The 17,984-nt window shown below is 39.1% G+C and overlaps 1 protein-coding gene across 3 annotated transcripts in view; it reads right to left on the reverse strand.

Moving 5' to 3' along the window:
* The window catches only part of ZDHHC20 (zinc finger DHHC-type containing 20), a 58,973-nt gene continuing 41,016 nt past the window's right edge, over positions 28-17,984 (reverse strand). For 2 of the 3 annotated variants that reach the window (XM_018056550.1, XM_013968175.2), the window contains exons 8-13: positions 12,253-12,385; positions 11,740-11,866; positions 7,575-7,664; positions 6,075-6,190; positions 4,729-4,806; positions 28-3,252 (exon numbers count right to left, since the gene is read on the reverse strand). In XM_018056550.1, coding sequence (XP_017912039.1) covers positions 4,769-4,806; positions 6,075-6,190; positions 7,575-7,664; positions 11,740-11,866; positions 12,253-12,385 — 504 coding nt within the window. In that variant the 3' untranslated portion in view covers positions 28-3,252; positions 4,729-4,768. The remainder of the gene's footprint in view (positions 3,253-4,728; positions 4,807-6,074; positions 6,191-7,574; positions 7,665-11,739; positions 11,867-12,252; positions 12,386-17,984) is intronic. The other variant, XM_018056551.1, reaches the window with a different exon arrangement.

Genomic DNA, 17,984 nt, shown 5'->3' on the forward strand with positions numbered 1-17,984 from the left:
GAGAAACAAATACAAGACTTATGGGACTTGATAAGTAAAAACAAACTGTATTCCAAATTCTTCCATATAAAAACATTAATGATCACCTTAAAATAGTGTCCATCTTATGGGCATAGACTCATCTGCAATCGTACAAATATGATAAACTCAATCACTTTCTGAAGCTTTTAATACAAATACAGTTCCTTGCTGCTTTATGCAACTCAACAAAATATAAAGTGAAGTCGTTAGAAAAATATGGACCTTTCTGAATCTATATTGCATTTTAAATTTAAATTGGAAAATACAGTTCAGATCATACGAAACGATTTCAGGTTTAATATTAGCTGTATCATAGAATATTAAATATGGTCTTTATTTTGGCTGAAATGTAAAAATATGGTTAATTTCTCAACAGGTTAAAAATACTTTGCATTGATAGCAGTGCTAGTCCTAGAACAACATGTAAGCAAAACATATTTGTAAGTCATTTGTCCATGCAGATCCTAACACTAAGCCCTTATATGCATCTGCTTTAAATATGATGGAAGGGAAATCTCACATAACTGAAAATCTGTAATTTAAGCAATGGGACAAACAGTCAAAATCTGCTTCCAACAGAAATAAAATTCAAGTAAACACTGCATATTTCATTTAAGCTAAGTTCAATTAACTTAGGACACACTGGGTCATAACCACTAAATATGTAAAAGGATTTTTTAAAAAATTACACATGCAAAGATGAAACTGCTTTTGTAAGTAGTGCAAGTTTAGTGACCACTAAGCTGCAGCTGCTCTTTGGTTTGGCACAGTGACAGTGGTCAGATGTCTCAGGTACTGAATATTGAAGTCAGTTCGTACCCAGGTAAAACCAAGTTTCCTGTTTTAATTTGTTTTTAATGGCAATGGCAAGACCTGAAATTCAATTTTACTTTCCTTAAATGTCACAACTGTTCAAGTGCTTGAAACAACAAAGATCCTACTAATAAATTTTGACAGGGCTTCACTTTGACTATTTCACCCCAAAGGTTGGCAGCACTGATCGGTAGCAACTGAAATACCAAGGAGACAGCCTTTCCTTGGTTCCCATCCCACTGCAGGCCCTTGCTGAATAGTCATTAACAAGTATGAATAAACTTGGTCAATTATTAAAAATGTGGCAGACATTGGCCATAAATTAATTAAACCAAAGGTAACAAAGGCTTTAGCTGAAAATTTCTGAAAAGGTGTATACTATGTTATTAAAAAAGATGATGTTAAATGACAGAAATTGAAAGAATTGAAAAAGACAAAAACACCAAAAAGCACCGAGATAGGTTACGGGGAAAATTAAGTTTCCTCAGTTGTTAATCAGGTGCATGCAAATCTTTTGACTTGAATATAGAAATGTCCATAGGAAGTACCAGGAGGACATTTCTGAAAGCAGGCATATACATTTAAACATTTACCATTTCCTTATAATAGGCAAACTGCCAGACTAAAGTGATGTTTCTGGTTGGAAACTGATACCCCTTAACTCAAACATTTTCTAGAATCAAGATTATTAACACTACCGTGTTGAAATAAAGGTAGAAGCCGTATTATAGTATTCCAAATTGTATTTTCAAAGCTAACTCATTCCTCTAGCTCGAAGGGGAAAAATTACTTCCTTTTAAAATCTAGTAATATAGCCCATGAAGTTAAGACAAATCCTGTAAACTGTAAACCTGCAATAGATGGAAATTACAGAGCTATCCCTAGTATACTGTTTGGCGTCCAAAAATATTTGCTGGACAAATGTAAAGTAAGGTATTGTGCAGAATTAGAAGCTGAAGAATATTAAAGGTTGTCCCATCCAAATCATTTATAACAGACCTTCCCCCACTCCCATTTTACAGATGAGAAAACTAACTGGGATATTTGCTAACTGGGATAGATGCTGGTTAAAATCTACCCACTTCCAGTAGCAATCAATCATTTTAGTTTTGACTGAACAGTATAAACAGGAGTAACATCAGTACATTGTTTCTCCTTATAGGATATGAATTCTAATCTTTAGAGTTAATGCAGCAATTTCTGTCACTTAGATTAGACTTCAAAAGGAAAAGGGGTAATAAGCGTCTAGGCAGAAAGGGGTTGCTGTTAGGAAGTCAGATTTAAAATCCTGCATATTAAAGTGAAATCCACCTCTCAGAGAATGGAAGTTTTGAATGACTGCTCAGGTGAGAATTTGTTTCTTGACAGTGGCTAGGGTTAACTGTTCTACTGAACAGTTTTACCCTCCGTTCAAATGCATTTTAAGTTGCTGTCTAAGCTGTTACGGGATTATTGTAAAAAGTTTCAAAGCAAAGTTCAGTCTTTACTTAAAACTGAAATTTGAAAGTCAACAGCAGGTAACACTCTGAAAACATATTTTAACAGCTTGCTTATAGCTTCTCTTTCTTTTTTCTTCTAGTCACTTCAACTCAATCCTACTGTGTCCAGTATTTCTACAGCACATGTAACCTTTGTTTCCCTACCCGTATAAATACCCATGAAAGTTCAACAAAAAAGTGCATTAAAAGCAAACACAAATAAAAAATTTCTTACGATGCCAAATTTTCTTTAAGCCTTGGGCACAAAACTACACATGGTTTAATTAATGGTTGAACTAAGCCTTCAATGAATTAGACAAATGTGCTCCAAATGATTATATTTAGGTATCTAAATCCTTCTGAGTGTTAATTTATAGCCAACAATAAAAAAATCTTTGTTAAAAATGTTGAAAAGTATAAAACAGTTAACTATAAATTAGCAAACACCAAATTTTTTTAAAAAAGTTATTTTCTTTCTTACACAGTACAAGCAGCAGTAATTTGCATATTATTATTCACTTTCAGCCACCATACTGACCTAGATGTACTTAAGTTTTTAGCTTGTGTTTCTAGAGTGAAAATTTATATGGAAACTAAGAAACAACTCTAATAATATAACCCACTTATCAAAAAAAATGCATATGTCATGTTAACATGTGACCTGATAGCTCATATTATGGCATCTCATGTTATGAGAAAATGTTACTTCCAAAGGAAAATGAAGTCTCTTGTAGCTGTGAGTCAACGCTGAACAAATGGGCTCATTTAAGATTAAGGCATCTTCCCGCTCTGGAGCAGTGCTTCTGTGGATCCAGCAATCTGTACAAAGGTTTCCTTTTTTAAAAAATATATCTTCGTTTATACTTCAATTATTTCACCCATTGATCATTTTCTTGCAAATAAAACAGAAAATATCAGTCCACAATATGTTTTTATAAACCTACAAAACCAAAGACAATTGAATTATTAAAACTTGATTTTATATTTCTGAAAATAAGATTGATTAAACAGTTCTCTGGGCTAAGGTATAAAGCTAATAATAAAACAAGAAAGGAAATACTTTAATTCTACTAATATGCTCTTAATAATAAGAAGCTGAGACAAGGGCCAGATCTCTGACTCTGTCTCCCTGAAGCCATCACATGAGCATTTTAACAGAGGCCGAGGCTTACACTTTTCCCTTACTGTTAACCCGGGCCTAAGCTGAGGAGATTGCTACTGGATGTCTGTGGGAATTTCAGTGAAAGTGAAGTCACTCAGTCATGTCCGACTCTTTTTGACCCCATGGACTGTAGCCTACCAGGCTCCTCTGTCCATGGAATTTTCCAGGCAAGAGTACTGGAGTGGGTTGCTATTTCCTTCTCCAGGGGATCTTCCCGATCCAGGGATCAAACCCCGGGTCTCCCTCATTGCAGGCAGACGCTTTACCATCTGAGCCACCAGGAATTTCAGTGAGGGTTCTTAAACAGAAGCATCAGCCATCATTCCACCTATACACAGAAGAGCACAGAGACAGGACCGGGCGCCCTGTCTGAGGAAGACCAGCTCTCGCCGGGGCTGCTGGTGACATGTCATTATCACGTGTGGCTCGGGCTGCCCCCTGCCTGCTGGGAGCCCCAACAGGAGCTGGTGATGTGCAAATGGGCTCCAGGTCCTTGTAAGGAACTGAATGCTAATGACAAACACTCATGAGGCAGCAGATGTCCTAGACGAGATTACAGATAAGAACAGGACAACTGGGGTAATAAAGGTGTGTTGTCTTACACTGCTAAGTGTGTATACTCTGTTAGGCAGCGACAGGTAAGCAATAAACACCACATGTGGGTTTTAAAAAACGTAACAGCTCCACGTGATGCTTCTGAGCCAGTGAGCTCAGCTTCCACTGACAGGTGCACAGCTTTCTTCTCGAGAGCTCAGTGTCCCTGCGGGTCAGGGTCAGCACCGCCCTCACAAGGGCTCCTAGTCCTATTTAAGTAAACCTCCTCTGGCTACTGTTGCTGGGCACAGAGGCAGCATCGCTGGCCTGGGTACTCAGACACAGAAAACTGCTTTCTGCTGCATCTTTTACCAGGTAAAGAACATCAATGAGCCTCTTAAGTCTTAGTCCCTCTTCTCTGGATCAAATTTCTTCAGCACTGGGCAAAAGTCACCTTTTCCCCTTAGATAAATTAATAATACTGTTTACTGAAAAGGTTAGTTGTCCATATTTATTCATTTCTTCATTATTCTACCAATAAATATTTAGTAAGACTGTGCTAGGAATGGGAAGAAAACCGGGAGGTAGGCAGCTGTGATCTTTCAGTCTGTCCTGAGCTATTTGATACCATAATGGAAAGAATGAGAAAGAGACTCTTTTGAGAGTATGACATGCAAATAAGGGGCAATTTTTGGAGCAATTACCTTTATACTGTCTTACCTTGCTCTTATTCAATTGGTTAGTTATGAACAAGTGGTACTCAGTTTTCTATTGCCACTGTTACATGGTTATTTGTCCCTGTAAGCACATAATTATATATGACATGACAGAAAAAGAAGTATTAAGTTCCTAGCTAAATGGTAAAATTGATGATCACAGTAAAAGCAAGTCTTATGTAAGCACTAAATAGGCTTCTGGTGCTAACCATCTGTCTGCTGTTAGAACCCAGAAGGAAGGAAAGCAGCGCTAAGATCTGAAAGTCTGGTTTTCATACTAGGTGAAAATATCCACTGGCTCTAAAGATGTTTAGCAGCAGTCATTTCAAGTCCAAAAACCTCTGATTTTCCCTCGACTTCATACTGAGGGGCGAATAACCTGGATGAAGGCCTTAATGATGCTAAGTTAAGAGAATTTAAATGCTGCTTAAAGCCAAAACAACAAGTCAGAAATTCTGACAAGTTTTCAAGGCTCTTTCCTACAGTTAGTTACAAACTAAGTGTTAGTTACAAATGGATCTGAATGTCCAAACCATTTTCCTATAGTGCCAGGAGAATATTATTACTAGTGTTATTAAGAACCACAGATAACGTATTAAGCTAGTAAATGGTCAGACTACCTATTACAAACCCAGGCCTGACTCAAAATCCCACTGCTATCTTACCAACTGTTCTAGAACGTATCCACAAATTTATGAAATGATTAAGAGTCATCACTAAAAGGTTAAAATGTTAAAATATACTCAGTGCACTATTTTTATACTAAGAAAAGACAGCCAAAGAGTACAAGGCATTCCAAAAATATTATCTTTTCGGGGACTTCCCTCATGGTCCAGTGGTTAAAGACTTCACCTCCCAACGCAGCAGGTGAGGGTTAGATCTCTGGTCGGGGACTAAAATCCCACATGCCTTGTGGCCAAAAAACCAAAACAAAACAGAAGCAAAGTTGTAACGAGTTCAATAAAGACTTAAAAAAAATTATTTTCAAATAAGCAAAAGCTATGACCCTAAAGAATAACCTTGTTTAAACATTATCCAGAATACTGTGCCCTAAACAACTTTCTACATCTGAGGTGATGAAATACATGGCTGGATAACAACAAGGAAAAACAAAAAACTGTGAACAGAAAAAAAACAGCAGCAGTCACTACACTTCTCATTGAACCCTCGCCTCCATGAAAGCTCCAAGTCAACACTAACAGCCCACAAAGTAGACATTTTATTAAAAAGTTTCAAATATTTTAGTATCTTAAAATATCACATAGTGTATTTCGCTTTTTCCACATTTATTAAGTCTGGTGGTTTTCATTTTAAGCAGATGAAGCAATGTTTTCAGATGGCAACCATTACCTGATCCGCCAACACCTTCTTCAGATCCACTCTCCAGCCACTGAGGGTCACTGTCCAATAGGCGGTTTTTTGATTCACTAAGCGGTTTGATAGGAAAGGGCTGATTTGACCCAATACTGAAAGAAGAGCAAATCATTCAGTAAAGAGTTTAATGCTTAAGAGTATTTAATTAATAAGCAGCAAATTAGTATTCCTTTTCCTAAATACGTAAGGGCAACGCATGAGATCTCAGCACGCTGAAAAAACTCCATCTTCAGAAGAAAATTATGCCCCCAACCCCCGATTAAATGGCTCCCTAGACCCAAGAATCTGTACTCAGCACTGCCAACGAAAACAATTAGGCAAAAGAAAAATAGCTTCAGAGGCCAATCTGAAATGTGTTTAACGTGTTAATGTTAATCAAGAGCTGTAAGGTAGCACAGAACAGGTGAGGATCTAGGTCTGTGGCCAGGACAAAAAATTACCTGTCATTTCCCAAGTTTTCTGCTTTCTACCTCTGCAGTATAGATCTAAGGGGGAAAAATGATTCAGTGATTCAGTGCAGACTTATTTTTCTAGCTAAGAGATCCAGGGAGGGAGGGAGTGGAGGAACACAAGAAGGAAGAAAAGGGAACTATTATTTGAGGGTACGCACTATGGGCCAGACACTGCGCTAGGTGCTTTCATAATCGCCAGCTTCACAACAACCCTGGAAACAGGATGAATCCTCCTTTCACAGAGCTGGCAGCTGAGGCTCAGACTAACTTGTCTAAGGTCCACAGGCCCACAGTAAATGTTAGAGCTGTGAGGTCCCAAGGCCTTAGGTTCTAGGTTCTAAGGCCCATGTTCTAACAAAAGTAATCTGTGACCCCTTATCCCCCACAGTTTATTTCTGGAGTAAATACATTTCAAGTGTTTCACTTTGACAGAGGTACCTCTACCTTCTTTAAAATTTAACCTAAAATGAACTATTTCTCTGAATTTATCAATCAGTGTGCTTGCCATACAAACTCTTGAGAAAATATCCTCTAAGATGAATAAGAAGAAATTTTGTATCTGTATTTTTGAATCCTCATTCATATTATTTTCAAAGTCCAGTTAAAATCTGTTTATCAAAATAAAATGGAGCATAGTACAATGACTAACTTCTTTGAAAATATAACTGACAGAAACCAACATAATCAAATCTCAAGAGTCTCTGTTTCCAGGAAGATGCAGAACAGGTAGGGGAGCCATGCTTCCTTCTCTGCCGAGACACTTCCAATGACACGAGCCTGTCTTGGCCCAACTACTAACAGGAGGCATTCATTTTCATACTCTCAAAGTGTTCCAGTTTGAATGGTTACCTTAAGCATATCAGCTGTATGCATACACTGACCCTCAGTTAGAAACCTGTACAGAATTTATCTTTCCTGTCTCTGCCGGCTTACCACATTCCTACTGTATTTATCTAAGTGTAACACACACACACACAGATTGCTTTATAATGAATTCTGAAAAACTTAACAACAAGAAGCACACCTTCTGGCACTTTCACTTTGGTTTGAGACAGAAGCTTGCTCTGGATCCGTCCCCACAAGGCGAGTCGGAAAACTGCAGCCATCACCCTGGCTGCAATAATGAAAAATACCAGTGATAATTTAATCATATCAAGTTAAATCAAAGTGGTCAAATTTAACACCTATTTTTCAGAAGGATGGTATAAAGAGATTACTGTAACTTGTCATTTCAGAGAATAATTTCTAAGATTTCTAATTCAGAGGGTTATTAGACTTCACTGAGGAAGCAAGTCTTTCTTTTATAATTTACATGCAATTAAAAACAATATCTTCTATGACTATTAAAATTATGATGACTTAAAGTTATAATACCTAAAGTTATGATACCTTAAACAATAGATTCAAACATCTGGATAACTGACTTGCCTGTTACAATCATTTAAGATATCACAGATGCTCAAATTGAAATTCAAGATGTAAATTCCATATATTCATTCATTCAACAACATTCATTAAACAAATATTTACTGGATGGTCTAAGTACCATTTTAAATGTTAGGGATATATCACTGAATAAAAGAAAAGAAAATCTAAAAAAGTACAGCTATGCCTCACTTCCACATTCTTAAAACATCAAAACTGTGTCCAGCAGGGAGTTCCACTTCCAGCCAAGATGGATTAATGGGAAGATGTGACCTGCTGTCAAACAGCTGACAGACAACTGTTTTCCTAACAGGCCACACAGAACTGTGGTGTCTTAGAGAAGTGAAGCCAGCCAAGGAGTCGCAGTTTCTGCCAGAGCCTGAGCACCAGTGGGTGGGGGTGGGGAGGGGTTGTGTTGGCAAGCAGGGCAAGGTGGTCTCACTGAACTGAGGGGACAGAGCTGAGCAAGAGGAAGATGTGCAGAGAAAGGGCTCCATGAATCTGCACAGGGTTCTACTTGAGCCTTTAGATGAATTCTCAGCCACGTGTGTGAATCTGGGAAAAGAGCAACTGCACAGTGGAGCCGCAGCGCACTGCCAGCATCCACGCTGACCTGCCAGAGCAGAGAGACCGCACTGAACACCGGGATCTGGCGGGGACCCCAGTTGGCTCTCACCTTTGTTGTAGGATTAACTTGCCTACTCTACACCAACCTAGCAAAGGTTAAAACAAGCCTCAGGAGGACTCAGCTGAAACTCAAGTAACTTAACAGTTTACCAAAACAAAATCCAACATTCTTTAAAGGGAGACAAATTTTAAATATTCAGAATTCGAAAAGTCCAGTCAAAAATTACTAGCATTAAAAAAAAAAGTCAACAGAAAAGGTTTAGAAATGACTATGAAAACCTGAAACATAGACTTAAATGAAGAGAAATGTAAAATATGAAGAAAGAACCAAATCGAACTTCTGAAGCTGAAATATATATATATATATCTAAAATCTGAAATAAAAAACCTCACTGGATGAGCTTAACAGTAGACATCACAGAAGAAAAAATCAGTGAACTCACAGACATGTGACAGTAGAAACTATCCAACTTGAAGCAAAGAAAGAAGAAAGATGGAAGTGAGAAGACAGGGACAACAGCAACAACCAGTGCGTCTCAAGGAATGTTTAAGAAGAACCTGAAAAGCTAGTTGGGGGAGGGCACAGGAAGAGGGAAGCAGGCAACAAGAACAATAGAAAACTGTATCAAAATTACTCAGACTTGATGAAAACTAAAAATTCATAGATCCAAGAAGCCTAATGAACTCTAAAGAGGATAAACATAGGGAAAAGCATACAGAGGAACATAATAAGCAAACCACTTGTAACTAGTGATACAGACAGAGTCTTAAAGGAGCCAGAGAGGGGGAGAGAGAGAGAGAAATTTACAGGCACATCTCATTTTATTGTGCTTCATTATGCTCTTGGCAGATACTGTGATTTTTAGAAATTAAAGGCTTGAGGCAACCCTGCACTGAGCAAGTCTTCCAGTGCCATTTTTTCCAACAGCATTTGCTCACTTTGCATCTCTGTGTCACGTTTTGGTAATTCTTGGAATATTTCAAACCCTCCATTAGCAAAAAGATCACAACTTGCTAAAGGCTTAGATAATAAATCAAAGTATGTACACTGTCCTTTTAAAAAAAAGATATAATGTTATCAAACACTTAACAGTCTATGGTTAGTGTAAATATTGCTTTTATATGTACTGGGAAACCAAAAAATTCATATGACTCACTTTATTGTGATACCTGCTTTATGTGGGGTTGGGAACGAAACCCGCACTATCACTGAGGTGCGGTTGTACAAACAGTGGAATAAAGGTTATTAATAAGAGGGAGGCTGATTTACTGACACAAACAACATAAGACAGAGGATAAGGGAACAACATCTTTAAAGAAGAAAAAAAAAAAAACACAAGAGCCAAAAAAACCAACTGCCAACACTGAAATTTCTGTTTAGGAGAAAATAACCTTAAAAAATAAGTCTGTCAAGAGTGGAAAAACCTGAATATGAGAGAAAATAGATAAAGCACACAGAAGAGACTGGTGCACTTCAAGGTTAAACGCAGGAAGAAGACTGAACGAGAAGTGAGCCGCCCACCAGTGAGCTGAGGCAGAGACCCCAGCTGGCCGCAGACATGCAGCTGAAGCCCCTGCAGTGATGTGGGAGGGGGGTGGCAGAAGAAATCCTTGAAGAGAGAGAAAAAAAAAGAAATACTTGAAGAAACAGTGGTTAAAGGTATTTTTCCAAATTTGATGGAACTTTAAGTTACAGATCCAAGAAGCACAACAATCCTAAGCACAAGTATCATGAAGAAAATGACATCATTTGCATGAAACTAGTGGTAAGAGTTGACTCACTGAAAAAGACTCTGATGCTGGGAGGGATTGGGGGCAGGAGGAGAAGGGGACGACAGAGGATGAGATGGCTGGATGGCATCACTGACTCGATGGACGTGAGTCTGAGTGAGCTCCGGGAGATGGTGATGGACAGGGAGGCCTGGTGTGCTGCGATTCATGGGGTCGCAAAGAGTCGGACACGACTGAGCAACTGAAGTGATAAACAAACTGTATGAAACTAGAGGTGAACAAAATCTTAAAAGTAGGCAGAGAAAAAAGTCGTATTACACAAATAGAAAAAAGACAATGTCCACAAACTTCTCATCAGAAAAAATGCAAGCAACATCTACAATTCTATACCAAGCATAAATGCCTTTCAAAAATGAAGGCAATTGGGAATTCCCTGGGAGTCTAGTGGTTAGGACTGTGTACTTCCACGGCCAGGGCCCAGGTTCAGTCCCTGGTCAGGGAATTAAGATTCCACATGGTGTGGCAAAAAAGAAAAAGAAGGCAAATATGTCATTTTCAAACAAATAATAAGCAATACAGTTAATTAAGGGAAAAAAGAAAAAGGAACCCACAGCACTTATAAATATGGTATTTGAATTTCAAATACTTTTTCCTTTTTTATAATAACTTTTGTGTATGGATGGCGTAGGATGGCTGAAAATTTGGGAGAAAAGGAAATTATGAATCTTTTTGAGCATATATTCTCATTTAAATTTGAGGTAAAAACTGCATTATGTGTTGGGTCTTCTTTAAGATACAACAGATTATATAACCTGGAAGGAATGATGCTAAAGCTGAAACTCCAGTACTTTGGCCACCTCATGTGAAGAGTTGACTCATTGGAAAAGACTCTGATGCTGGGAGAGATTAGGGGCAGGAGGAGAAGAGGATGACAGAGGATGAGATGGCTGGATGGCATCACCGACTCGATGGATGTGAGTCTGAGTGAACTCCGGGAGTTGGTGATGGACAGGGAGGCCTGGCGTGCTGCAATTCATGGGGTCACAAAGAGTCGGACACGACTGAGCGACTGAACTGAACTGAACTGGAAAAATCTCTGAAGATATGGCTAATACATTCTTATGATTTTTTACTTCAAAAACATTTTCATTTTGAAGGATATGGAGTGATTATTATTTTCTATGAATCATCATTCCCCCCCTAATTCTCACTAAAACATATGCCCAAACTCTCCTTTATCCATAAAAAAAATATGAAAAACAAAATACTTATGTAATCAAGACATTCTGAGTTTTCATTCTCAAGGCTCGTAATATCATACTGGATTTTCTGAATCCTAAGACATGTAACCAGAGAGAGACTGTCATAGATTCCATAATATCTGAGACACGCATTTTAGAAGCTACCTTGAAAATACTGGAAGCAGCCAATATTTCTTTTCATCACCAAAGACTTGTCTCCAGTTTTTATTGCATCCAAGTGAGAAACCATTTCCATCAGCTCCATATGAAAACATGGGTGCACGGAATGATTCTGTTTGGATATATTAAAAAAAGAAGAGTTAACCTATTTGAAAATTATAAGAGGGAAGAAAAGTACTAATTTTTTTTTGCTTTATATCTTTGATATCAAAAACTATAAATATAACTTAAATACTATATTTGTAACACTTAAAAATGAGTTTCTAAAACTTTTCTGGGAAAACAATATAACCTCTGAATACTTCATCACCTTTATAAAATCTACTGAAGTATGTTCAATATACCTTACATATATATATATATATATATATATATAAGATATTCTATCTCTTGCAACTTCACTCATTCATTATGTATGAACTTCCTACTGTGTGCCTTATGGCACAGTTCTAAAGTTTTGGGATTCCTAAATAATTATAACTTATGTAACCTACTTACCTATGGTTGTTCTGTTTTTTCCAACTAGCCAGCAGTGGTAGCTGAGAAGTGACAATACGCTGATGAAGAACATTGTAGACACAAAGAAAAGAAAAAGTACGTGGAATTTTGCACGTGTATCTGTGAGTTCATTCTGAGGAAAGAGAAGAGACGAATTACTTTTGAGAATAGTCAACCTCTAAAATACACTCTTATTATCTGGTTCTTTTTAATGACTGTTGAATTCACAAAAAAAAAAAGCCAGGTATGAGAAGTAATAAAATAAATTAGATAATACATCCAAAAGCAACATGTCCCAAAGCAGAGAGCTGGTATTACCAAAGGGGCTTGCTTACATGTCAGGAAGAGTCACTTTAAAAACTCCTCTTAAATTTTAGCAACATTTTCAGTAATGAATAAAAAGATGAACGTTTTACTCAACATGTTTCTTTTACAGTTTATACATATATTTAAGCTTGCCCCCAAATCTAGGATACATGAGGGTTTTCTCCATCTAAGCTAAAATATTTGCTTGTGGTAGTTATGTATGCTGCTAACCGGAAGCTAGCTGTGATAAAGCTCTTGTCGGACTTCCCCAGTCTCTGTTCTTGGAACAAACATACTGGGAACAGGCTACCCCTGGAGCTGCTTCCATGCCTACCTGCACATTCCTACAGACCTTTTCCTGGTAATTCCCAATTCTGGTATATAAATTTGCCACCAGGTATTAGTGAATGAAAACAGCAACTCTGTTACCTATCATAATGGTCATATTCATCTCAACAGAAGCACATGTTCACCTAGAAGAAGTTGAGGATCTAGCAAGGGGAGAAGGAGAAGCCTTGGGCAGTCACTCTCACAGTACAGGCCAACCACAGCCTGAGAACACGAGCTGCTCCTGCTTGACTTAAACACTGTTCATAGGCTAGTGAAGTCAAAGTGTTAGCTGCTTAGTCGTGTCTGACTCTTCGCGAGCTCACGGACTGTAGCCCTCCAGCCTCCTCTGTCCGTGGAATTCTCTAGGCAAGAATACTGGAGTGGGTTGCCACTCTTTTCTCCAGGAGATCTTCCTAACCCAGTGATCGAACCCGCATCTCTTGCACTGCAGGCAGATTCTTTACCATGTGAGCCCACCAGGGAAGCCAGGCTAAGTGGTAGGTTTTTAGCGTTAGCTATTTCTGACACCCATCTTTTCCTCTTGTCTTCTAGAGGAAACACAACTCCTTTTAAATACAAGTGATTCTTCTATCTCCCCATCTTGCGAAGCAAATGAGTATTACACATATTCACTATAAATGTCACAAAAAAAGGATGGCAAGAATGTCATGGCAATAATGTATTTTACCTTTGGACAACTCTCTGTAGATTTCCTGCGGCAAAGCTTGTACAAATAGAGACAGTGTATTAAGAAACCACTTTTTATACAAAATTATCCTGCGCACTATTGTTGTAAACCTTTCATGTCTTGAAGGGTCACCAAGTTGTTGCTCTTTAAATGTCATCGATGACGTTTTCTCAAGAAAACACAAAAGACAAGGAGATTCCGCTCTCCAAGCACATTTAGGGTATACTTTACACACCCTTCCACGAAATTTTTAAAATAGATTTGTACCCAGGAAGGAATAAAATTAATTTTGCTTAGCACATAGCTTTTTAAAAAACTTCTGATGAGTGATTTCTGAAAACCAGGCCTGGTCCCTTCTGTCCCGCCTCACTGGTGGGCAGCAGCCTTGGGAAAGGTGCCCTCACCTACCATGTGGTCTAGTTCCTGCACAGCAATCCGAGGGGCCCTGAGGAAGTCAGATGGCCTCACCCCTCTGCTCCCCACTCTGACCCTGGCAACACCCCCGAAGGCCCTCTCCCCTTGGGCCTCCTCCTGGGCTGCACCAGCCTCCCTCTGGCTCAGCCTCACGAGACAAGCCTCCTGGCACTGGCTCCTCCTCTTGGGCCTTGACTCTAAAGTATACATGCTTCCTCTGTTTGAGATGTTCTTCTCTCAGATATCCATTAAGTTCCGTCATATCTTTGTCAAGTATAACCTTCTTACTGAGGCCTAACATGACATTCCATCAGTTTCAGGAGCTCAACATAACGATTCCATGCACGTCTATAACTGCATAATGATCCTAACAGTAAGTCTAGCTGATGTCCAACACCACACAGTCACAGAATCTTTTTTCTTCTAATGAGATCTTTCCAACTCTAATTCTTAAAGACTTTAAAATATACTTATTAACTATAGTCACCACGTTGGATATTACATCTCCAGACTATTTTGACCACCCTCACCCATTTTACCCATCCTCTACCCCATACTTCTGACAACCACCAAAATGTTCTTTTTGTCTATGAGGCTTTTTTTTAAATTCCACATATAAGTTAGATAATATGGTATTTGTTTTTCTCTGACTTGATTCAATTAATATAATGCCTTCAAGGTCCATCTGAGTTGTCATAAATGGCAAGACTTCCTTCTTGGTTTAATGGTAGAATATTCCACTGCACATTTAAAAATTTTTGTTTATTCTTGACTGTGCTGGCTCCTTGCTGGACTTTTCCTAGTTGCAGTGAGTGGGGGCTGCTCTTCACTGCAGTACACAGGTTTTTCATTTGCGGTGGCTTCTCTGGCTGGGGAGCACAGGCTCTAGATGTGTGGGATTCAATAGCTACAGCACATGGGCTCCGCAGTTGCAGCACACGGGCTTAGCTGCTCGATGGCACTTGGGATCTTCCTGAGCCAGGGACTGAACCCCTGTCCCCAGCATTGGCAGGTGGATTCTTATCCACTGGACTAAAAGTGAAATCTTCCATGGCATATTTATACCACAAGTTCTTCATCCACCAATGTAAACCTCAGTGTTTTCATGTCTTGGCTGTTGTAAATAATCTGTGACACAGGGGTGCAGGTATCTTTGTCAGTGTTTTCGTTTCCTCTGGATATATTCCCAGAAGCAGAATTTCTGGATTATGTGAGATGATAGTTCTAATTTTAATTTTCTGAGGATTCCTCATACCATTTTTCATAATAGCTGCACTAATTTACATTCCCACCAACACACAAAGGTTCTTTTTTCTCCCCATCTTTGCCAAAACTTGTTATTTCTTGTCTTTTTGATAACAGCCATTCTAACAGGTATAAGGTTTTTAAAAATACTTTCACTTATTTATTTGGCTGTGCCAGGTCTTAGTTGTGGGATGCAGGATTTTTAGTTGTGGCATGTGAACTCTTAGTTGAGGAATGTGGGACCTAGTTTCCTGACCAGGGATCAAACCCAGGCCCCTTGCATTGGGAGTGTGGAGCCTTAGCTACTGCAACCTACAGGGAAATCCTGCTGCTGTGGTTTTGACTTGTATCTCCCTGATGATTAGTAATCCTGAGCATCTTTTCTTGCATTTGTTGGCTATCTATATGTCTTCATTGGAGAAAGGTCTATTCAGACCCTCTGACCATTTTAAATCTGGCTGTTTTGTCTTGTTCTTGCTATTAGGCTGTGAGTTCTTTATATATTTTGGATATTATCCCTTATCAGCTACATAATTTGCAAATATTTTCTTCCATCCAGTAGGCTTTTTATTTTGTTAACAGTTTCCTTTTCTGTACAGAAGCTTTCAGTTTGATGTGGTCTCACTTGTTTTCTTTCCTTTTGTGGCTTTTATGTTTGGTGTCAAATCCACACAAGTCACTGCCAAGGCTGAGGTCAAGGAGCTCGCCCCCTTGTCTTCTAGGTTTACAATTTCAGCTCTCATGTTCAAGTCTTTAGGAGCTGACTTTTGTCCATGATGGAGGACTAATGCTCAGTTTCATTATTCCCCATGTGGCTGTATAGGTCTCCCAAAACCATTTACTGAACAGACTGTCTTTTTCCCATTGTATATCCTTGGCTCCCTGTCATAAATTGATGCTTGGGTTGATTTCAGGGCTCTTATTCTGTTCCACTGATCTGTGTGTCTGTTCTTATGCCAATAACATACTGCTTTGATTACTACAGATGTGTAATATAGGAAGCAAAATACCTCTACCTTATTCTTTTTCAAGACTGTTTTTGTCATTTGCAGCCTTTTGTGGTTCCATACAAATTTTAGGGTTGTCCTACTTTTGGAAAAACGTTATTGGAATTTTAATTTTAATGGGGATTGCAATGAATCTGCAGATTACTTTGGGTAGTATGTATATATATAGAATGGGAAAGACTAGAGATCTCTTCAAGAAAATTAGAGATATCAAGGGAACATTGGTATGAGTGGTGTGATCACTCATCTAGAGCCAGACATCCTGGAATGTGAAGTCAAGTGGGCCTTAGAAAGCATCACTACGAACAAAGCTAGTGGAGGTGATGGAATTCCAGTGGAGCTCTTTCAAATCCTGAAAGATGATGCTGTCAAAGTGCTGCAGTCAATATGCCAACAAATTTGGAAAACTCAGCAGTGGCCACAAGACTGGAAAAGGTCAGTTTTCATTCCAATCCCAAAGAAAGGCAATGCCAAAGAATGCTCAAACTACTGCACAGTTGCACTCATCTCACACGCTAGTAAAGTAATGCTCAAAATTCTCCAAGCCAGGCTTCAGTAATACGTGAACTGTGAACTTCCCAATGTTCAAGCTGGTTTTAGAAAAGGCAGAGGAACCAGAGATCAAATTGCCAACATCCGCTGGATCATGGAAAAAGCAAGAGAGTTCCAGAAAAACATCTATTTCTGCTTTATTGACTATGCCAAAGCCTTTGACTGTGTGGATCACAAGAAACTGTGGAAAATTCTGGAAGAGATGGGAATACCAGACCACCTGACCTGCCTCTTGAGAAATCTGTATGCAGGTCAGGAAGCAATAGTTAGAACTGGACATGGAAAAACAGACTGGTTTCAAATAGGAAAAGGAGTACGTCAAGGCTGTATTTTGTCACCCTGCTTATTTAACATATGCAGAGCACATCATGAGAAAAGCTGGACTGGAAGAAACACAAGCTAGAGTCAAGACTGCCAGGAGAAATATCAATAACCTCAGATATGCAGATGACACCACCCTTATGGCAGAAAGTGAAGAGGAGCAAAAAAGCCTCTTGATGAAAGTGAAAGAGGAGAGCGAAAAAGTTGGCTTAAAGCTCAACATTCAGAAAACAAAGATCATGGCATCCGGTCCCATCACTTCATGGCAAATAGATGGGGAAACAGCAGAAACAGTGTCAGACTATTTTTTTGGGCTCCAAAATCACTGCAGATGGTGACTTCAGCCATGAAAATAAAAGACGCTTACTCCTTGGAAGGAAAGGTAGGACCAACCTAGATAGCATATTCAAAAGCAGAGACGTTACTTTGCTGACTAAGGTCCGTCTAGTCAAGGGTATGGTTTTTCTTGTGGTCATGTATGGATGTGAGAGTTGGACTGTGAAGAAAGCTGAGCGCCGAAGAATTGATGCTTTTGAACTGTGGTGTTGAAGACTCTTGAGAGTCCCTTGGACTGCAAGGAGATTCAACCAGTCCATTCTGAAGGAGATCAGCCCTGGGATGTCTCTGGAAGGAATGATGCTAAAGCTGTAACTCCAGTATTTTGGCCATCTCCTGCAAAGAGTTGACTCATTGGAAAAGACTCTGATGCTGGAAGGGACTGGGGGCGGGAGAAGGGGACGACAGAGGATGAGATGGCTGGATGGCATCACTGACTCGATGGACGTGAGTCTGGGTGAATTCCAGGAGTTGGTGATGGACAGGGAGGCCTGGTGTGTTGTGATTCATAGGGTCACAAAGAGTTGGACACG

Source organism: Capra hircus, chromosome 12 (assembly GCF_001704415.2).
Source record: "Capra hircus breed San Clemente chromosome 12, ASM170441v1, whole genome shotgun sequence".
Lineage (NCBI taxonomy): Eukaryota > Metazoa > Chordata > Mammalia > Artiodactyla > Bovidae > Capra > Capra hircus.